General features: G+C 41.3%; 1 protein-coding gene across 6 annotated transcripts; it reads right to left on the bottom strand.

Annotated features, from left to right (window-relative positions):
- Positions 1-943: 943 nt before the first annotated feature.
- On the bottom strand, positions 944-17,015 carry mtmr7a (myotubularin related protein 7a). 6 transcript variants are annotated; one of them, XM_054792527.1, is made up of 15 exons: positions 16,920-17,015; positions 16,511-16,833; positions 11,902-12,030; positions 11,632-11,794; positions 10,942-11,099; positions 10,727-10,855; positions 8,421-8,555; positions 7,657-7,789; positions 6,695-6,804; positions 5,785-5,910; positions 5,266-5,315; positions 4,986-5,186; positions 3,121-3,255; positions 2,375-2,501; positions 945-2,292 (listed from the first exon to the last, which is right to left on the bottom strand). In XM_054792527.1, the coding sequence occupies exons 3-15, from the start codon at positions 11,917-11,919 to the stop codon at positions 1,963-1,965; spliced, it is 1,815 nt and encodes a 604-aa protein (XP_054648502.1). In that variant the 5' UTR covers positions 11,920-12,030; positions 16,511-16,833; positions 16,920-17,015; the 3' UTR covers positions 945-1,962. The 6 variants fall into 6 exon arrangements, with proteins under 6 accessions (XP_054648506.1, XP_054648502.1, XP_054648500.1 ...); XM_054792525.1 differs by lacking the exons at positions 16,511-16,833; positions 16,920-17,015 and adding exons at positions 12,095-12,175; positions 12,244-12,521; XM_054792531.1 differs by lacking the exons at positions 16,511-16,833; positions 16,920-17,015 and adding an exon at positions 12,307-12,336 and having other exon boundaries at positions 944-2,292.
- Positions 17,016-23,403: the final 6,388 nt, after the last annotated feature.

Below are 23,403 nucleotides of genomic sequence, written 5' to 3'. Positions count from 1 at the left end.
CACATTCTAAAAATATAGAAAGTTTTTTAAAAAAGAGTTATAATTTTACGAGAATAAAGTACAAATATTCGGAGAATAAAATTAAGAGAAAAAAGGTGTGCTCATACGAGAAAAAGTCTGAATTTTACAAGAATAAAGGAAAAAAAATGTGGGGGGAAATTTAAAAGCATAAAACTTAAATATTAAAGAAGACAAATAGTCATTTTTCAAACATCGTGATATTATGAGAAACCTAGTTGCAATAAAGTTGCAATTTTATAAAAAACTGTGAAAAATACATTACACAGTATAAATATATTACAAAAATAAATATAGAAATACATGTTGTGCATGTGTGTGTGTTTTTGTGTGTGTCTTTTTGATATTATTACATTGTTGATATATTTATATATTACTATATTGTTTACAAACCCAAGGTATAAGTCCTTGGACACAAGAGGGTTTGGGGGACAAAAAGCCAAAGGATTTAAATGACAGCCAGTAGTTTTTGGTTATGTGTACTCATTTTGCACTATTAACTTTATTTTGCAAGAACAATTAAATAATGTAATAAAATTAAATAAGTGAATAATTGTATAATTTCCTGCATATATATATGGGGTATTTCTATTAATGGTACTCTATTGGGTTATTTTAAAAAAAACACCTTTTTCCGAATATTCACTTAGAAATGACATGAAATTATGATTTAAAAAAAAAATTAACTGACACTATTTGGGCACCTCATCAGAACAATGTGTATAGATGGTTATTTGTAGTGCAATTCAAACTACAGTTTACTATGAATGAGTATCAGTGGTGACAATAAAACTAGTTGAGTAGGGGAGCAGATCCATATAGATGCGTATTTCTACATCCATACAGGCTATACAACTTATACATGACGCTATACTTTTTATTGAATTTGAGCCATTTGGCAGTGAGCATAATAATGGGGAGTAATTGGGACAGGTGAGGGTAATAACTTATTTTATTTCCCAAAAAAATTACAATCAACAATACTGGAATTCAATAATATATCTTACAGGGACTCTTAATTCCACATGAACAAATAACCGCTCTGATGAGGTCGGGCAAAACAATGTAAACTTTTTCGATACAATAAAAATGACATGCATGCCAGCAAGATTACAAACAACCAAAAAAAAAAACAGTACAAAAATATATTTGCATGCTTCATTGTTCATTGGCAATGTTATACAGTACAGTAATAGATTCTCCTAACACAGTGATACTTTGTGTTCGCATGCTCATGTTCTCCATCAGTCATCATTAACAAAGGAAACTGTTCAATATAGTGGCTGCCCGATGACAATTTTTACTCCAGCCTTGTTCAAACACATTATACACATTAACACCTTCGGTCCTGAGCAATCACCATGAAACATGTAAAGACTAACACCATATTTACCTTGCATCACAAGTTGATTTTGTTCTTACCGGCCCTTTTTTTAAATATTGTTTAAGATCACACTTTCTTTCCGCACAACATGATTGAATCAGATTCAAGTTAGTCCCATCTGTAGCGGTGCATCTACTTGTATTCGGTTAGGTCTTGTCTTTTTTTGCCTGTGAAGTAAAATGTCTGCTGTATAAATACAACAAAGATTATATGGATTATAAAAGAAGGGATGCACATAAACATCCACTGCTCATGCACACTGAAGTGTTTTGGCACTTCACTATTTTAAACGGTGTCTGCACATAGTATCAGTTTAATTTGGCCCCGAATATCAAAGGCAGGGTGAAATATTCCATCCTTCTGACACTTCCATCATTAGTGGTAAACTCCAGTAAAGAGTGTTCAACTAGTATATGTTCAACACCATGCAAACAACACTTATTTATGGAATCTGACGGTGACTTTTGACTGAAATTAGCAAATAGCCTGTTTTTTTTTAGTGCATATGTAGGTAGTGTTTGTTCAGTCCAGTTGCATCTTCCACCACATGCTACATTTATTTAGGCAGCATCGTCAGAGTCCTGATCTCTGGTGCTGTCCTCGCTGAAGGGTGAACGGCAGCTCAGGTCCGCTATCCCAGACTCCCGGTCGCTGCCATTGGAGTGGTTGGAGTCGAACGTTCGGTTCAAGTCTTGGGGCGAGAGGGTCAGGCCGCTGCGTGGCGCTTTAGGCTGACAGGGGCTGCTGGTGAGGAATCCTGAGGTGTAATCTTGAGGGGTGTTTGCCAAGTTGAGGTCGTTACCAAGAACCCAGGCTGTGGGGCTTTTATCATAAGTGGTGGCTTTCCGAGTACAACGGCATACCTGCTCCTCTTCCAGTTCAGCAATTTTCTGTTGACCATGTAAAATCAGAAAAGGTTCAGTGTTTTTTTTTTTACATCAAAGGCAAACAAATGAAATGATTCCAGCCGACCTGCTTGTGTGAGGCAAGCAGCTCCTCTAACTGTTGGGTTTCCTCTTGAACGGCCCGCAGGTAATCCTCAACAGATTGACGAGGATGCATGCCACGGTCAAACCGGTTGTACAAACCCCTCCAAAATCTGCAAGACAAGAGCTTTTCAACACACAAACTGAAAACACCTGAGTTGACGACAAAGTCATTGTTTACAAAAACAGTAAAAAAAAAAAAAAAAAAAATACAGTGAAACCTCTAAAATGCCAAAATGCATCTGAGGGCATTTAATTGCGGAAAAAAGTGACTCTAAAGTTGTGCAAAATGTCAAAGTACACACATCATCTTATTGTGCAAGGCACATGTGTGCCATTCAGTCAGCAAATGATTAACTAAGTATGTCTATGCATGCATTGTGTTTTACAGTGGTTAACTTCTTTTTACACTTGATTGACAGGTAAGTCAAGAGGTGTGAGGCGCACTCACAGTGCAGCTCACTCTTGCATTTTGCCTTCATGATTAAGGGTAAGGCTGAGCGTTGGTTTACTGTTAATAATGTTAACTGTGGTTAACTTATTTTTACACTTGCATGATAATTAAGAACGTTAAAATGTTTGCAAAGAATTGGGATAGATTATTTTGCATTTCTATGGATACATTTCAAAATCCAAACAAATTGGAAGTCGACCAGCATCCTGGAGCGGATTATGTTTGACCTTAGAGATTCCACTGTGCTTTACCAACTACTGTATATGGGTATTACATACTTAAACCAGCAGGGGGCTGTAGATGGCCTAAGGAGGCCCTGTGTCTGGCTGTGGTCTGGTCTGTACAAGGGGTTGGTGTAGTCTGCACGGTTTGACCACAGATAACTCCATAAAGAGTGGGTCCTCGTACAAAGTCTGCATGAATATCAAATTGCTGTCATCAGATTAAGAAAGGGAAAGGTCAAATATGAACCCGGACAAAAGAAACCTTATGTGTATATACAGTAATCCCACGCTTATTGCGGTTCATTGGTTCCAGATCCGACAGTAACAACTCAATTTGAAGTAGAATTCCTTCTTTATAAATGGAATATTTTCATAGTTAGGAGAGATGCCAGATATTGGCTTTTTTGACAATAACCAATATTGTCCAACTCTCAATTTCTGATACCGATATCATTCCATTTTCCTCCGCTTATCCGGGTCCGGGTCGCGGGGGCAGCAGTCTTAGCAGGGAAGCCCAGACTTCCCGGTCCCTGACTACCTCCTCCAGCTCCACCGGGAGGACACCAAGGCGTTCCCAGGCCAGCTGTGAGACATATTCCCTCGAGCATGTCCTAGGTCTTCCCCAGGGCCTTCTCCCGGTTGGGCATGCCCGAAACACCTCACCAGGGAGGCATCCGGACTAGATGCCCGAGCCACCTCAGCTGGCTCCTCTCGATGTGAAGGAGCAGCGGCTCTACTCTGAGCTCCTCCCGGATGACCGAGCTCCTCACCCTATCTCTTAGGGTGAGTCCAGCCACCCTACAAAGAAAACTCATTTCAGCCGCTTGTATCCGCAATCTCGTTCTTTCGGTCATGACACAAAGCTCATGACCATAGGTGAGGGTAGGAACATAGATCGAACGGTAAATGGAGAGCTTTGCCTTCCGGCTGATACCGATATCAGTCGATGCCAATACCAATGTGTAACATCACATATCTCCTGTGGTGGAATTAATTAATTAGCACTCAGCAGCAGCATTGGCTGAGCCAGAAATTTTTCATTGGGGGTGGCCAAGGTGAGACCATTACTCACATACGGGTGGCAATACGTTAATACCCGAAATGGCCAGTGAGGTGTCCGGAGAGTAACCAGGGGTGGCCACCCCTGGCCACCACTGTGCAGCAGCACGCTGTATTCGTTTCCAAGCCACACTACAAAATGCATGTACACAGTAATTCCGGGCCAAAATTAACCTATTTCGCACCATCAGATTTTAATGAAACTTCAACTGCAGATAGGTATAGTGAATTTAGTGAATTTATATCCTACATACCTTTTATCTTGTCCTGAAGCTCCAATCCATGAGTTTGAAAGGCTTAAAGTTGGACTTGACATTCAAAGCAGTCGTATGAGTCGAAGTGGTCCAACATTCAGTATAAATACAATGTGAAATTGAAGAGGAAAAGTAATCTACCTACCAAACATGTATATGAATGAAAATACACCCAATATCATATGAAAAAGCAGCACATACAGTGTCAGATTTTACCGTTGCTTACTTCCGGTAATTGTTACATTCTTACTAGTGAGGATAGGTGGCATATCTAGAAAATGGATGGATGGAAGGAGCAAGCTAGTTTGCTATTATATAATGTGACTTCTGAATGCCTTATATTTGTATTTTATTTTATTTATTCAGTTTTAAGATTGAAAATGCTTAATTTAGGTAAAAAAATATGTAAAATTTGCTTCAATACACATTAAAAAAAATAATAGGCCATATTCAACCACAAAACAGCATGATTTATTAATTATAGTTTTGAAAAACCGTGATAGAGGGAAGATGAGAAATGTGAACCATAAAGTGGTGAGGGACAACTGTATATACATAAAAGGTATATGTGAGCACTGTTATCAGCAGAAAAAAAAAAGATCTCACCCGAGTTCTATTCTCTCCCGCTGGTTGTTTCCAATAAAGTTGCCGTACTGGCAGGAGTAGATATGGCTGTGAATGGTGATGAGGAACCGCTCATTGAACTCAAAGGCGCAGGGAAACTGCTCCATCAGCTGCCATAAACTCTCCAGGAACTGGTCTATAATGGGAGACACCTCTTTAGGGTCTCCAACCTGATGATTGCATCTGTACAGGAGGTGAAGAGCGTTAGACCAAACCCAAGGAAACCATCAATGCCGTGAAACAAAATGCCTTCAAGTCACACCTGTGAGAAAACTTGTGGCCAAATGAGACCCAGTCTTTCTCGATGAGAACCTAAAGAAAAAAAAACATGTATGTGTAAATATTGCTAAATCCACTCAGAATAAAAGTAATGGTGCACACTTGATCTTGGCAGAATATCTACAGTTGTATCTTTTGTCCATTGTTATTCCACCACTTAATCAGTTAATCAATCAGTAGTTGCACTAGGCCCCTTAAAAGCCCCTAAATAACGAAAGTCTAAATCTTTAAACATTTTAACAATTGTATGACTAGAAAAAGAAAAAATTGGCACAGACCAGACTCCTCAACCTTGTAGAAAGTATTCCCATAATATGTCAACTGTAAAAGCTGCAAAGGGGAGATCATCTCAAGGATTTCTATAATATTCTGAATGTGTAATGACCAAGTAAAGACTACTTTTGTCTATACATTGTATATATTCATACAATACTCCATACTCCAAATATATTAATATCCAATATTAAAACAGACAAAGATATAGAGTTTACAGTGTATGTACCATGAGTCCTTTGATGGTCCGATAGTAAGGATCCAGCAGAACACAGGCCACAGAGCACACCTGAGCAGTACGATCCCAACCATCTGAACAGTGAACCAGGACGCTCACACCCTCCTCTGCAACAGCCTGCACACAAACACATCACTCATCACCAAACTTGAACTTTTTTAATCCATACCACATGGTATAGGTCTGAGAGCTCAGGAAAATTAGAGCATATTGTTAATGCTGATGCCGCCTATAGTGTTGTTGAATGGTAAAAACTGTTTACGTTACAGTATTAGGGCCAGAGTAAAAAATTTTGATATTAGGGGATTAGATTCAAAAGTCCACAAAAAAATTACAAGAAAAAAAAAATACAAAAGAAGGAAGTATATGAGACTACTGTACTTTCTTGATCTCAGTGGATTTGGTACTTTGAAATTTCACAAATACCCTATTGACTGCATTATGAGGAGGAAAATAAAAGGATTTTATTCTAGTCGGCAGGGCTTTGAAGCAATTGTGCGAATGTATGTGTTCAGAGAAATAAAAGATATACATAGAACATATTCATCGGTGTATTTAATAATACTGTATGGATTATACCTAATACCTGCTGATCATAAGAGAGGCTGAAGTTACTGGGCTAATTTCACTTTTGTGGGAGTTTTGGCTCCTTTTCTCAAACTTTTTTTGTTTGTTTTTTTAAAGAAAATAAGAAAATTCTAAATCTGACCTCAATTACAAAAATCGACTTCAGAATACTCCTTAATACATTTCATGCATACCCTTATTTTTGTAAATTGTCATTTTTAGTAGTGGTAATTGTACGAGTAAACCACTAAGTACACATGCATGATGCAACACTAACAAGCTAATATTGTGAGTAGTGATGAAGCAGACAGCAGGGATTACCCTCCATACTGACCTTGGCGATGAAGATGCTTGCATCCAAAACAGCTTTGATGTGCTTCAGCCAGCCTGAGCTCTCGAGGCCCTCCAGGAAGTCAGACATGGAGGGGGAACGCAGCTCACACACTGGAAGAGCAACACAGCTGTCTCAGTGGTAAAACACAGGGAATACCTTATCCATTTTATTAAACAATACACTTCTTTTTAAGTGTCAGGTGGCATTCAGCCTCACGTGTGATGTTTTTTTTTTTCTGATAAATAGAAGTTACTTCCATTAACACCCAATTTGTGCACATTTATGTGTTTTTGGGTCTATGAGTGAGCAGGCGAACAGGTTCTCTCAAACTTTACTTTGATAACTAAAGACAGAATTGCTACGAGCTAAATTAACCATTTATGTTGATGTTGCCAAGCGGGGGGTGGGGGAGTTCAAAATTCTATATACGTGCACAACAGGACACACAAGCAATCTTTAAAGGCCACAGGCTTTGTCTCAACGTCTTAAGATCTTCTGCGCTGCCAGGACGGCAAGAGTTATAACAAGCGGAGAGCAGCTATAGCTTTTCAGACAAAAAAATCGCATCATTCTCACGCCCTCTGTCTTGCTTTGGGGGGTAGGTCGCAGATTGTACACTCCAGGAAACCAAAATAGCTCAGAAATAAAACCCAGATGGACTCAAAGTCTTCTTCAGCGAACCCCAGCACAATACCCAGAAATTCTCCAGTGGGCTCAATTGAGGCCTGATTGCAGCCGGGTGCAGTCTGGCTGAGTGCATGTGAGAAAGCCAAAGGGATAACATGGGGCTGTGCTGCAGTCATGTAAAGAAACAACAAAGTTCTTAAGATGATGCCAAATAATATACACTTTGTTCCACAAACACTGAAGTGATGAAATATTCCTGACAGTGATGGATGCACTGCCAAGGAAATGTTCCAACGACAAATGTCTCTGTAAGAATTTGTGTAGAATTTCTGTACCTTCTAGCATTTTTTGTTGGCTGTTCCTCATTACATGGATGTTCTCGATGGCGGCAAATTGGAATTTAATGTGAGCGTAGTTGTCCTCATTTTCATAGCCTTTTCCTGCTGCTCGATTCGCCATCGCATTCAACTAGAAAGATATTTGGTAGAGTGTAAGAAGATTTTTTTTGTTTGTTTAATAGGGGTGTCCTGATCCAGTATTGATATAAAAAAAAAACGAGTGTGGGATTATAACAGTCATCTAAATCTCCGATACCAGACTCCGCCCCAGCACGTCTATCCAGCAGCTGCCTGATAGAGTCTGCGTCATCACAACGTGTGCTAATGTGTTCAGCATGGAGTACGCCTTTGGTATTGAATGAGTTGAACAAGTAAACGGGTCAGTTTTTCCTGATACCTACTGTTGCGGATTATTGTTCTCTGTTTGAGTAACACCACTTGAGCAAGCCTTTTCTAACATTCCACACTATAACTTGTTAATTCCACACAAAAGTAGGTATGATCCGTGATATCGGATTATATCAGTAGCAACTGATATTCAAGGCTGCAATATTGGTCGGATCGGAAGTGAAAAAGTTGTATCAGGACACCCCTACTGTTTTAGTTGCATGATACTGATGAAGCCTAAAATGTTTCCACAAGTTTCTGTGAGGACATCCTTCCAGCTGCAAAAATGCTGTTTAAAAAACAAGCACCTGAACATACAGCACAATATTGCCTGACTTGTGTTATTGTAGTGTCCTTTCATTCATAGGGCTCACCTTGGGCCTGGTGTCCACCACATACATGAAGTCGCTGCGGGGATTGGACCTCAGTATGGCCTCCAGCATCTGCTCATCCTCCAGGCAGCGAGCGCTGAAGCCTGACAGGGGTTGACTGCTACGGCAGATGGCAGCCTGGGAGGAGGCAAGAAAAAGCTTAACATCTTTTCTAGCCATCAGTTGCATTAAGTTCATCTAAAAGGCATTTATTACTTTACAAGGAGGTTTGGGGGAAAAGAAAAACACCAACAAATATCCAAAGCTCTTTTCTTGACACACATTAAAATGAATCATTTTCTCATATCTCCCATTTGTTAGCCACAGGGGGACCAGACCAAGAATTATTATGTGATTCTCCCTCTAGGCCAATGAACCAAACTTAAGACTCTTGTATGTTTTGGGCTTGAGGCACTGGACCCTCAACCCTGGGAAGTTGACCTAACACTCATAAAACACTCAACTGTTCTATCAAGGACCAACAGAATGAAATATCAGCATTAGGGCTTATGAGAATAACTGAAGTACTGATGCTTTGACTCAGAAGTCAGATTGGATTACTGACTGAACCACAGGAACATTTAAACACATTTATTCAGCATGCTGTGCTGTATTTCCCTCAAAACCTTTTTAATCAGTGCCTCTTAGCACTGTAGTTAGTAACATTGGCCTGCAGCCATAATGAATGAAGTGAGCATGTAAAAACTGAGTTTTTTCCTTTGTCAAGAAACAAAGGATGCAAGAATAAATGTGGTAGCAAGAAGAATTAGTACATGCATTTACATCCTCAGACTGGTTGAAGAAACATTTCTAGTGGCAAATGAGTTCCCTACTGAAAAATTAAAAATACAATGGATCCCCCTCACATTCGCAGTTCAGCTTTAACGGCACTCCAAATCGTGGACTCCTGCTAAAAGAAATGTTTTTTTCTTACAAAAATATGAAGTTTTTTCCATAACAAACACATCTTATTGCTCATACTGTAAGTCAAAACTAAATGATAAATATAATACAGATCAAATACAGATCAAATATACAGCCTACATGTACCGCTGTTAAAAAAAGCCACCAATGTTTGCATGTTTATGTCTTTATGCTTCACTGGTAATGTTTTTACATCAAGCGTTGAGATTTCACACCTTTTTTGGAGGTCCTTGAACACACCTCAGTTGTGTTTGGCTTTGGAAGCACTAGCTTCGACAGTCCAACCAGCGTCAAAATTTACAGCAAGGTGAACACAAGGTAATATATGAGCTTAAGTCGTTACTGGAATTACAGTAACGACTGTAATTTGTGAATTATATAGACGCATCTTGGATAAACACCTTCTCTAGTCTGCTTGTTCTAGTATGATGACCAGGCTAAAAGCTACACCGTGATTCCAATTCCATCTGTTCATCCATCTTCTAGGGTCGCGGGTATGCTGGAGCCTATCCCAGCTGACTTTGGACGAGAGGCGGGGTACACCCTGGACTGGTCGCCAGCCAATCGCAGGGCATATATACAGTAGACAAACAGCTATTCACACTCACATTCATTCATACCTATGGACAATTTAGAGTCGCCGATTAACCCAACATGCATGTTTTTGGAATGTGGGAGGAAACCGGAGTACCCGGAGAAAACGCACGCACGGGGAGAGCATGCAAACGCCACAAAGAGATGCCCAGCTCTTCCCAATCTCCTGACTATGTGGTCAACATGCTAACCACTAGGCCAGCATGCGGCCCTCTGTTAATGGATCATTCATTAGTGGTCAGTACCTATACATTTTATACTTTAAAAGCGTTTCCTAAGTGTGTGATGCATATCTAAACCTGGATTATGTCACAAGTGAACAATGGCAATTAAAGAGCGAGTGGGAGCTTTAATCTAATCAAATAATTACAACATTCACTTTTATTGCAAATGTTGATCTAAAATTGGAGGTGAACCTTAACGTCGAGCTAGCAGAAGGGTTGGGAACAGCCTTGTGTCAATTAATTTTTTGGGCGTATCAATCAATTTTTCGCCATTCCCTTGTGGGGTAACGCTTTACAATAAGGGACACAAAATTACAGTAGTTAATGAGGAACGAACCTACGTAACCCTAACCACTCCTCATTAGTTCCTCAGTAACTACTCTAGTCATTAGTTCCTCATTAGTTCTTCAGTAACTACTCTAAATTTATGTGCCTTAGTCATTAGTTTCTCAGTAACTACTGTATTTTTGTGTACCATATTGTAAAGTGGTCACTGATCATAACCCCTGTGAAAAGCGGAGATCTAATGTGCACACAAAATCAAAAATATATATGCTGTCAACTTACATGATTGTCTTTGGAGTAGTATGACAAAGTAGGAAATCTGCCTCTGCTCCTGAACTTGGAGCTTCCTGCGATGACCGAAGGAGTGGTTGACTCAGGGACAAAGAGTTCAGCAGGGTAAGTGTCACTCACCTACAAAAATAAACACACGTAAGTTATGTCAAGGTCCACAGTTGTATGAAGATCATGTGCCTGGTCACTGATGTCAGCTCCTGGACCTTGTAGCGCCGGTTGACGAAGGAAAGTTTCCACAGGGAGTTTGGGAGTCCCATTCTGCTGTACTCAGCTCTCAGGTCCACAAAGTCCCATTCCTGTCCACTCTCTTTCTCATCCATGTTCGGTTTATAGGAAAAACAATACAGCTCTTCATAACTCTCTGTAAGGAAACAATAAATATAGTTTAAATAAAGTTTTCAGATGCCAGTCTGAGGAGCAGCATCTCACATTTTTATATGATACAACAAAGTTTGGCAAAACTTTTTTTTGTATCTTTGTCATGATGACACCAGGAACTTTCACAGACCTGTTAATGTGCTATAAACCATTCAACGATTTCAAAACAACTAGAGAAACTTGAGTGATTTGTGAAGCTATGTGAAGCGGGGGCAGACACCATTTGATTGACTTATTTGATTGGAAAAATCAGGATGTGCCGTGCTATATACCAACATTCCAGTCCTTCAGGTGGAAGTAATGCACTGTAATGTGAGTTGGTGCCAACTGCCCTTTTTCACTGCAGCTCCATTATGAACTGCTCGACTTTGCCCCAATGCAAGCAGGGTGTAAAAAATGTTGAAATAAATACACACTTCAAAGGAAAAAAACAAAGTTTTTTGAAACATGCAGGTCATTTTTTCATGCTTGGTGACAGTAGTAATTTGTGATGCGATCGAGTGCAAGCAATTCACCTGGCTGAGAGAGCCGCTGCAGGGACACATACACATCATGGCATTCTCGCTCTTGAGGAATGACAAAATGTAGAACCTGGAAGTTTTTGCAATGTATCAGGAGGGGGCATCCTGATGGTGTGGGTGATTGTTTTTCCACACTAAAAACCAAACTGTGCAGCACCTAATAAGACAAAAAGAAGTACATGATTGATCCATGCTTCAAAACGCAAGCAAGCAAGAACCTGCCAATTCAACATATGTTTGCGTACATCCCTTCATGCTGCCTACCCATGTTTCGTTGCGCATTTCAGCAGAGTGATCACTCTCCACAAAGATGGTGTGAGTGGCAGTCAGGTAGAGGGTGCCCACCCTGCTCCTTCTGGGGAACACTCTGTCAAGCAGCCTGACCTTCTGCACCTGGAATAGGCAAAAAAGGAATAAATCACTACAATCAGCCTTGCATGACGTAATCGTCAATCACCTCTGGCACAGCTGGAGCCTGGATTGCTTTGCATCATCATCATCATTACGGTCTACTTGGCTCTCACTGTTTAAGAGGAGACTGTATGGATGTTCTTATTATATGTCTTATTATAATAAAACCTCACAGTCATTAGTGTGACAGCTCACCACGGGTTAGCGTCAGTGGGGGTGAAATGCGGAAATGATCACCACAATCTGATTTGCAGTTACCTTTGGTAGTCGGATGTGCTCCATCAGCAAGTATAACTATAACCACGGTGACAATATATATCTACTGACCATGTATAAAGAACAAACGTCAAAGGTTAGGTTCGCCGGTCACAACGCGTCGACAGTGGCACTCATGTAAACACCGCCATTGTTACGTCAACGTATGGAAGGCAAACGGGCACTGCATCGCAGGGTCCTAACGCTCGCCTATTTACATAGGGGTGAGGGCAATTTTGCACCACTAAATCAAAGCTGTTGAATCAATGTACTCATCGTTTTACACAGTACTGACCTACAATGAAATTGAAAGTATCATGATTTCAATATTTTAGCTTCTGGCTCGAGGGAGCCGAACTTGTAGGGCATCCTCATGCGGAAGGTGGTTAAGTACATCCACTATCTTTGTGATGTCGTCATGAAGGAATAAAATCCAGTAACAATCTAGAATGATTAAGGCAGTGAGACGCTTTTGACACTTTCGACACAAATTGGCTTACTTCACTGTGAGATATAGTAATTTAATCATATTTGAGTGGAGAGTAAATCTATACTGCTTTCCAACCTGTACATTGACAGATATAGTAATTTAATCATATTTGAGTGGAGAGTAAATCTATACTGCTTTCCAACCTGTACATTGACTACTCTTAAGTTATATCCAAGTTTCATTTCGATAGTATTGTACCTTGATAATGACATTTACTGACCGATGATGTAGAAATAACACTTGTTCGAATCTTCGAAGAACATTTTGTGACCAATTGAATTGTGAAAAATCTAAAAAAGGAACATGTATTTATGTAACACTGACATTCAAGATTCAAGAGTTTTATTGTCATGTGCATGGTAAAACAGCAGTTATACTATGCAATGAAAATCTTATTCTGTTCATACTCCCAAGAAAAGAAAGGAAACACAAGAAAGAATAAGAACATAAGAAACATAAACACAAACATATATACCAATAAATTAAGCAACAACAACAGAAGAGACATTAATACAAGCAAATAATACAAATAAATAAATAAATAAATAAATAAAGTGCTATGAGTGTGTGCGTGTGTTGCGTGCGGCGTGTGCGAGTGCTTCGTTGATAAGCCTGATGGCCTGTGGGTAAAAGCTGTTTGCCAGCCTTGTGGTCCTGGACTTCAAACTCCTGTAGCGTCTGCCTGACGGTAGGAGTGTGAATAATGAGTGTTGTGGATGTGTGCTGTCCTTGATGAGGTTGTGTGTTCTTCGTAGGACTCTAGATTTATAAATGTCTTGCAGTGAGGGGAGGGCTGCCCCAACAATGTTCTGTGAGGTCTTGATCCACCCGCTGGAGTGCCTTCCTATCACGTGTTGTACAGTTACCGTACCAAACAGTGATGGAGGCGGTAAGGACACTTTCGATAGTGCATCTGTAGAAGCAACTCAGGATTGTGGTGGACATGCCAAATTTCCTCAGTCTTCTCAGGAAGTACAGTCTCCTTTGGGACTTCTTCAGAATTTGTTGGGTGTTGTGAGACCAGGTGAGGTCCTCGCTGATGTGTGTGCCAAGGAACTTGAAGGTTTTCACCCTCTCCACCTCAGTCTCATCAATAAACATGGGTCTATGTGGCTCCTTTTCCCTTGTTCTTGGGTCGATGATCATCTCTTTAGTCTTATCTGTATTGAGAAGGAGATTGTTATCACGACACCAAGCTATGAGGTCCGCCACCTCTCTTCTGTATGATGTTTCAACACCACCAGTGATCAGTCCCATGACTGTAGTGTCATCCGCAAATTTAATGATGCTGGTGTTGTTCTGGGAGGCCACGCAATCGTAGGTGAAGAGCGTGTAGAGGAGTGGACTCAGCACACACCCCTGTGGGGTCCCAGTGCTCACAATTCTTGAGCTGGATGTGCGGTTGTGGACTCTGACTGACTGGGGCCTGCCTGTGAGAAAGTTAAACACCCAGTTACAGAGGGAGGGAGACAGGCCAAGTGTGAGGAGCTTATTTGTGAGTTTGTGGGGGCTGACTGTATTAAAAGCAGAGCTATAGTCTATAAATAGCATTCTGACGTATGTGTCCTGGCCCTGTAGGTGAGAAAGGGCTGTGTGGATGGCAGTGTTGACTGCATCATCCGTGGACCGGTTCTGGCGATATGCAAACTGTAGAGGGTCCACAGTTTCCGCCGGGATGCTCTTTTTGATGTGGGTCATGACTATTCTTTCAAAGCACTTCATAACAATAGGAGTGAGTGCTATAGGGCGATAGTCATTCAAGCAGGTCACGTTGCTCTTCTTGGGTACGGGCACTATGGTGGTGGACTTAAAGCAGGTCGGTACAGATGCTTGTGCAAGCGACAGGTTAAATATGTCAGCAAGCACATCAGCTAGCTCTGATGAGCAAACCCGAAGTGCACGTCCTGAGATGTTGTCTGGCCCTGCTGCTTTTCGTGGGTTTGTTTTGTTTAGAACCCTGCGCACATCAGCTGATGTCACCATGAGAGGTGAGTCCTGTGTGCTCCCCAGGTTCAGCCACCCTCTCTGCTCATCAGGAGTTTGGGTGTCAAAGCGGGCATAGAACTCATTCAACTCATCAGGAAGTGTGGTTTGGCTGGACGTGGCTACGCTACTCTGCTGTCGATAGTCTGTGATGTGCTGGAGCCCCGCCCACATGCGCCGAGGGTCTGAGGTGGAATAGTAGCCCTCCAGCTTCTGTCTGTACTGTCTTTTGGCCTCTCGTATGGACCTCCTCAGGTCATATCTGGCCTTTTTGTAGTCATCAGCGGTGCCCATGACAAATGCAGTCGAACGAGCACGTAGCTTAGCCCTTACATCACAGTTCATCCACTGTTTTTGGTTAGGGTATTTTCTGTAATACTTGGTGGTGCTAACAGTCTCTATACATGTGCTAATGTAGCCAGTAACAGCAGAAGCATATTCATCCAAATCAACAGTACAATCTTCCCTCCCCGCTGCAGTTTTAAACACATCCCAGTTTGTGCAGCCAAAGCAGTCCTGAAGTACTTGATCAGTTTCTTCATTCCACACTTTAACTGCTGTACGTACAGGGGGAGCTTTTTTAAGAAGTTGTCTGTATGTTGGATAAAGGAATATAGAGATGTGGTCAGCCTTACCAAAGTGGGGTCTTGGAACAGCCTTCAAAGCACCTTTCATGTTGCAGTAGACTTGGTCCAGGATGTTATTTTCCCTTGTGGGAAAGCTCACATGCTGGTAATATTTGGGGAGGACAGTCCTGAGGTTACAGTGGTTGAAATCGCCAGATATAATAAATACAGCGTCTGGGTGTTTGGTCTCGTGTTTATCAATGATGTCATGCAGGAGGCCTAGTGCATTAGCAGTGTTAGCTCGTGGTGGGATGTAAACAGCAGTTAAATACACAGCGCTAAACTCACGAGGCAAATAAAAAGGTCTGCATTTCACCATCAGAAGCTCAATGTCCTGCGAGCAGTGCTTTTCCATCGTCTGTACGTCTGTGCACCACCGTTTGTTTACGTAAACACAGACACCGCCACCTCTGTGTTTACCAGACGCTAAAGTCCGATCTCCCCGGTAAGCAGCAAATGATTCCAACTGGATCGCCGAGTCCGGTATATCCTCCGTCAGCCAGGTTTCTGTGAAGGTGAGGACACAGCATTCCCTGATCTCACGTTGAGCTGTAATCCTTGCTCGTAGTTCGTCCATCTTGTTTTCAAGAGAGCGGACGTTGGCTAGCAGCAGGCTTGGTAGCGGTGGCCTCGTCGCTCTAGCTTTTAGCCTAGCATGCAGGCCGGCTCGCTTGCCTCGTTTACGCCTCGGATGCTTTGCTCGCCGGGTATTCAGCTCACCAGGCCCGCAGGCTGCTGCGTTCTCTCGGCGCAGAAGAAAGGCAAAGTCTGAGAGGCTAAATGAAAGTTCGTGGTGAACCCTGCCGATGTTCAAAAGTGTCTCTCTGTTGTAATGTACTGCATGAGTGTGTTGAATGTCCAAAATGAACAATAAAATAGCAAAAAATAGAAAAACACGGGAGAGTGTCACAGAGACGTCTGCCACGGAGGGCGCCATCTTTGACATCATTGAATTGCTGAGCGATTATACGCATGATTTGATGTGAGACTATTTTAAGGCTTTCTTTTGATGACTTTAATGACTTTTAAGTTTTTGCTTGAAAGATCTTGACCCCCGCCCTATATAGCGACGCTCAGATGGTGGGCTCACAGCAGCAAGGAGCTTTACCTGGTTCAAGCTTGGCTGCCGACATGGATCATGGGCTGCCTGCTCTCTCAGGTGTCCCTATAAAGGAAAAGAAAAAAAAGAGCAATGCTGTGTTTTACCATGTGGAAGATGCTACACGTACACTGACGAAAAAGGAGATGATGGTCCACAGCCTGGTGCAGAAGATCCTGGAGGAGGCCAGTTCAAATGTGCGCTTGTTTTTTACTGAGAAAAAAGCCGAGACCATCGTCGAGCATCTGCACGAGTGCATCTGGGCTGAAGTGAAGGGTGCTGATTTTTTCCTCACAGACGTGGACATGCTGGTTAAGGACATCTTCAAAGACCTGCTGACAGAGTGGGGCAGTGCAACAAAGATTGTGATTTGTCTATATTCATCTCCTGAGAGCAACCTCATCAGCGCCTACTTCACCTCCATATTGGAACGCCATCTTGTTACGCCTCGAAAGAAGCACTCTGCCCTCCACAGGTTTTTCTCCTCAATGGGCAAGAAAATCACCAAGATCTTGACTCAAGCCGTTAGAAGCTGAGCATGGTTTGTGCCGTCAAGATGGTTATCAGGCAGTGGGACGACACAACCACAAAATTATGTTTGGATTTGTCTGCATGTGACAAACAAAGTAATCAATCCTTGAAGATGGAGTTATGTCATTTGCCAATCAATGTTTATTATTTTAGTAAAACCGCTAGTACCTCATTTCTCAGGGGCTGAATCATACTTTGGACAAAGTGATATTATTGTAAATCTAACCATACTTTTTAACGCTTGAATGAGAATGCTTTGTAGTTAATGGCTGTCGGAGGTCTGGAGCCCGTCAACATCAAGTTTCCACGCTGGAGATTCCTTTCAAGCCTTCACGGTAGCCACCTTCACTTGCTGCTTGTTTGTGGGGCTTCATTTTTGTCTTTAGTAATGAAATGTATAGAAAATCTAAAATATTTGGGTCCTAAAATAAACATAAAATATATAATATAAAACATGTTTAAATTGGCCACATTTTTGGCCAATTTGAAGAATCTTTTGTTTTCCTGTCTTAACTTTTGATTCCCTGAAAATGGAGGATGACAAATGACTTAGCTAAAAGTTGACAGTTTACATTTCAATCACATTTTGATCGTCTGTCTTATTTCAAATCAATTGTGGGGGTGTTAAAAGGCAAAATCATCAAAAAATCTTTATCAAAATACATATGGAGCTAACTGAACATTACTACAAGAAGATTTACATTTAATATAAAATAAACTATAAACTTCAAATAAAATCTGCTCTTTCCGTTTACTCAGTAGTATCTCACAGTGGGACATGTTTTTTTTTTTTAAATATATTGTATACAGTATATATAATGGAAAGACCAGACATCGGGCTCTCAAAGATACAGCATGCCTTATTATGGACAGGTAAAACCACTGTTGCCAATAACAAAAGTAGCTATTGGCTGTCCTGGAAGTTGCTAGATGATGTCATCATCTAATTTGCATATTATTTGCCATCAGAGTTGTAACAAATGATGTAGGAAAAATGCATAATCTTGTAGGAGAGGCAAAAAAGTGAGTAAAAAAACCTTAATTATGTTTAGAACTACAAATACACTTGATTGATTGAAATTGGCAATCACTTCATCAAAATAAAATATTTTATGTCAGCCAACGCCTCTCAAAAGTCAACCTAATAATCTAATAATTACATCTGGACTGGCCTCCAGACTCCACCCTTTATCTTGCAGTTAGAACTACTTGTTTCATTTATCACACCGTGTTCTTCCATCACACGTTCTGACACTCTGACAGGTAAGTGACCGAGTCCAAATGAGGCTTGAGTGTAATGAGTAGTAATTTAATAAAGGTTAAGAACCATTTACGTTTGAGATCCCGTTCCGTAAAACAGGGCGAGATCCACCCCGGCAGCATTACGCCTCACGCATGAGTGATAGATAGATAGCTCTCACTGTGCCGCGGGAGCTAACTGGGCACTTGTGATTGCTTTGGGTCAGGGCGGACCTCTCAGCAGCACCTGCCGCTGCTCAGTGAGAACATAAACTGCATCACAACATGTGCTTTCACTTTTAATTCTCCCAACGACACCAGAAAAAGTCACTAGTTGCTTTTGAGAAAATATGTCGCCAAGGGGGTTTGGAATGTCGCCAGATTTGACGACAAAGTTGTCAAGTTGGCAACTATGGATGAAAACAAGATAGAACATCATAAAGATAAGCAGCGATAAAAAGAAAGCACATCACCCCAAGAAAAAAGAAGAATCTTAAATTCATCAGTTCCAGCTTGGTCTTTAGTCAAGGTGATGGGAATTGAGTAACAAGATTTTTAATTCATCATGACATAAATAAACAAAAGAAAGGCTTCACCAGAGGAGGAGATAAACATCTGGAATGCCTCAGTCAGAGCACACACAGTATACTGTATATTCTAAGTTTTTGGGTTGAGGCGAGGAGGGCTTTACACAGTTGCACTGCTAATCTGGAGTACATTTGCAAATATTCCCAAGTAAAGATGTGCCATACTGATAGATTCCTACCCTCTACAAAATCACTGATGTTGTCATTTCAGGGGCTTTTAAAATTCTGCATTCTTTTCCTCTTGGCCAAAAGTCTTGGATTCTCGAGCCTACTCCCCCGACCACAGCCTACTTGACTGCGATAGGTCAGGGGTTAAGGGTTGGCTCCCCCAGTTTACGTGGTAATGGTTATCAGCAAACAGTAAAGAAATACTGGATATACTGTAATTGGATCAATATTGAAGAATCCAGTGTCGAAATGTGTTTTGTTCATAAAACAGCGGTGAATTGGCAAGAGGAGAGAAGCAGTGAAAGAGAGGTAGGTCTTTAGCACCTCAGAAAACAAAAAATCTTTCCATCGCTGCCTTAAGGCTGTTTTATGCTTTCCGCATCCGCGAGGTCCGTGAGGCTCCGTGCGGGCAAATGACGTCATTTTTGCACCCGTGCCCCCTTGAGGGGCCCTTTTCATGGGGAAAATTCCTGCTCCGCACACCTACAAATTTTTCTAACTATGTGGAAAAAACGTAGAAAAAACGGCAGACGAGCAGGAGATCCTTGCAGCTGAAGTACGGAAATATCGGCATTTATATGAGGCAGCCTAACCTGACGCACAGTAGTTTAAGCATAATGAAACACTGAAACAAGTTGTGTTTTAAGTCAAGTTGTTCGGGTTTTATTTTATTGTGCTGTGTTCAGCATGCCTTTTGTAAGCACATTGTCCTGCCGGGGTACAAGTCCCTGTGGTGGGAAGAATGACGAGCTGCGATTGCAGCGCTCCTATTCAAAAGACGAGTGGACCACCTTCTCTTCCTTTTCTGTCGCAGCAGCAAATGAACACAACACAATTCCTCTTCTTCAAGAAGTAGGCACGCAAGTGTCGCCATGTGGGAAGTCAAGTAAACAATAGCAAACTTCTTCCGCTCTAGTTTAGTACCGTAGTAGATGCGTGTTTTCGATACACTGCCCCCTGCAGTTTGGGAGCAGATGCCGCACGGAGTATAAAGTCACACACCCTCTCTCGAGCAGATTTCCGAGCGGCTCTTTTCCGCGCAGCTCGTTCGAGCGGAAAGTATAACCCAGCCTTGACTCCAGTTTAGATACACACGAAAAAAGAGTACATGCAGGTGTGGCCAAAGACATTGGCATCTTTGGCTTGCCATTATTTGAAGCCATGACTCTACATAAGTCTTTAAAGTTGCATATGTAGGATGGGGCTTAGCCGTTAAACAGCCACACCACGGTAAACCATCTGTATGTTTTATTTTTCCCAACAATGACCTTCATCAAGTTACTCTGACACCCCCCCAAAGCTCTTTCAAGTGACAAATATTCACCTGTATTCTTTCAAATCCTACACGAGTAGACCACTTGGCAGATCAGCCGTCTGCTACAGGACAGTAGAGAAAAGAAAAATAATATAAGTAATTAGTTAAACTAAGCAGAAGTGACTACTCTACTCTGCATTCATGCATGAAGACAGTTTAATTGTCCACTGATTATATAACATGATATAGAGCAGATGCTTCACCTCTGACTCATTGGACTTCTGCTTATTAACAGTCCAATCTTTGCTGAACAGATGTTTTATGGCTCTTAATTGTTGCATCACAGGTCCATGTAGGAATTATTGAGTCATGTCGAAATGGTCAAACAAGACATTATATAATTATATCTCGACAGTGTAAAGAGAGAGCCTAAAAACAAATATTTAATTATAGTTGGGTTGTAATGTCATAAAACTCCATTCAGTCTGTTTCTTTATCGCTGATCGTGGACAAATATGACCTACTTTTAATCAATCCATTACTACACCGTTTGTCCTCATCAGGGTCGCCTGTCAGCTGGACTTTCCCGGCTGGCTTAGAGGGAGAGGCAGGGTAGACCCTGGACTGGATGCCAGTCAATCGCAGGGCACATGTAGACAACCATTTGCACGTGTGAGCAATTTTGGGGAGGTGACAAGAATTGTCTCCACACAGAGACATTTCAATGGAGATTCGAACCCAGATCTCTAGACTGCGAGGCAGACATGCTAACCACTAAGTCAACGTGCTGGCCCTATTTGGACAACATCAAAGTACATTTACATACATATCCTGTTCTTGAGTGTATCATCCGCTTACAGTATTTACCAAACATGCAAGAGATCGACAGGCGGATCGGTGTGGTGTTTACAGTGATGGGAACCCTGATGTGAGCTCAGCATTGGTCCGTCATGGTAAAGAGGGAGCTGAGCAAAAAAGGCAAAGCTCTCAATTTACCAGTCGATCTACTTTCCTACCTCCACCTATGGTCATGAGCTGGATAGTGACCGAAAAGAATGAGATTGTGTGTACATGTGGCCAAAATTAGTTTCCTCCGTAGGGTGGCTGGTCTTTCCCTTAGAGGTAGGGTGAGAATCACAGTCATCTGAGAGAAAGTCAGAGTAGAGCTTGCTGCTCCTCACATTGAGAGGATTCAGATGAGGCGGCTAGGGAATCTATTCAGAATGCCTCGTGGACACCTCCCTGGGGAGGTGTTCAGGACACGCCCGACCGTCAGGAGGTCTCAGGGAAGACCCAGGACACGTTGGAGATACTATGTCTCTCAACTGCCCTGGTAACACCTCAGGATTCCAGGCCATGCACCGTACTATATACAGTATTTGAAATAGTCATAAAATTGTCTACATCACACCAGAGTTTCCATAAAACTAGGTAGATTTATGGTCAATTTGTGTCTGTAGATCTCTGACAAATTAACAATAATAACCACACAGCATCATGGAGGAAATTAACTCATTGTTGAAGGGATAAGTTGATTGTTTTTACACTCACTCATACGCTCATCCTGCTCCTACTACTATTCTAATATTTACTTTCTGTCAGCGTATTTTATACCCTGGTTGTACCTACGCGACTGACCCACATACAGACAGGAAATCACTCTGAGCAGAACACCGGGGTGGACATTAGGTAAGACGAATGCACAGATAAGACTTCATTCTGCTTCATAAAAAGAGCATTAAGTTGAAGTATGTAGCCTACAGGTGATGTCTGCGGGCTTTTGTCCTGAGATTAAAATGTAATATGTGAAGGCTTTGTACACTTGACCTAAATTCAAAAAGTCATATACTATTTCCACCAAACATTATGACCACTGGTGCAGTGTAATACTATCCAACGAGCTACATCAAAAATGTCATTTAATATAATATTTATTATTGTGGCTGTAGTTTGCAATGTATATTGTTAAATTAATACTTCTACGACATTATTATTTTTTATGCAAAGTGCTATACAGTATGTATTGGCCAGTCATTTTGTTGTCCAATCAGACGGTGCAACGATGTAGATAGTGATGTTCATCAATACATTTATGAGTTAAGAAGCAAAGGCAACATGGTCAAGCAATCAACCAATTAAAACTATTCATGTGAACACTGTTGTTTTGATTTTAGCTAAGTCTTTTGTTAAAACCATTACTGCTGGTCTCTAATTTTAAATGACTCGGTAGAGAGTTCCGATAGCTGTGCCCCCTTTACAGAAAGAGTAGGCTGACAAAATAAGGCGTGCATCTTGGGACAAGGCAATCACCACCGGTGGAGGCTCGTGTGCTCATTCTGCGAGAGCTCTTGTGGCCAATTTAGAAAACAATGGTGACGCATGATTATTTAGACATTTACTGCATGTGTTGCCACAGTTTGGAGGTGTTACCATTAGCCTCTTCAATTAGTTTGGTGAAATAATTAGTCTTGGCTTTTCTCAGCTCAGACACCACTTTATTCCTTAAGTTAGTGAAAGTATGGTGGTCAGTATTAGTTTTAGCTATTAAGGGCCTTTCAAGAGCAAGATCTCGCTCTTTGATGACCTGAAGAATGTCGCTATTAAACCGCAGAAGACACTTTTTTTAAGGCTTAGGCATTATGTGACTGCTTTACCTTCAAACCATTTTTCTTCATGGGGTTGTTGTCTACGTTATCAGTCAATGTTCATTCAGACATTTCTTGGTGACATCAGTGCTAACTGGAGCGAGCAGTCCAGCATCCACAAGGCAAACACCACTCAATTTGTTGACCATATCCACGTTTCTGAAGCTAGGTCACTCAACCATTGGAGGGCAAATGACTTCAATTGACTTCACACAATTAGTGCAAGTCAACAATGAAATAGGTGGAGCAGGGTGCTACTTTCTAACCTGTTCCCTGGTAACAGAGTCTACCTATATGTGGGAGAGCATGGTGTTAATACCTGCAATATAATTGTACCTTTATTATCTAAAAGTTAGATGAATCGAGGATGTAATAATTAAAAAAAAGTCCAATTGCATAAAAAAATCCTCATTAGAAAAATAACAACAAAAATGCATCAGCGCATAATCAGTTCTCGTCAATAAAATTCAATTAATT

The sequence above is a fragment of the Dunckerocampus dactyliophorus genome, chromosome 11, assembly GCF_027744805.1.
Source record: "Dunckerocampus dactyliophorus isolate RoL2022-P2 chromosome 11, RoL_Ddac_1.1, whole genome shotgun sequence".
NCBI classification, from domain to species: Eukaryota; Metazoa; Chordata; class Actinopteri; order Syngnathiformes; family Syngnathidae; genus Dunckerocampus; species Dunckerocampus dactyliophorus.
This window is presented reverse-complemented; position numbering and strand designations above follow the sequence as displayed.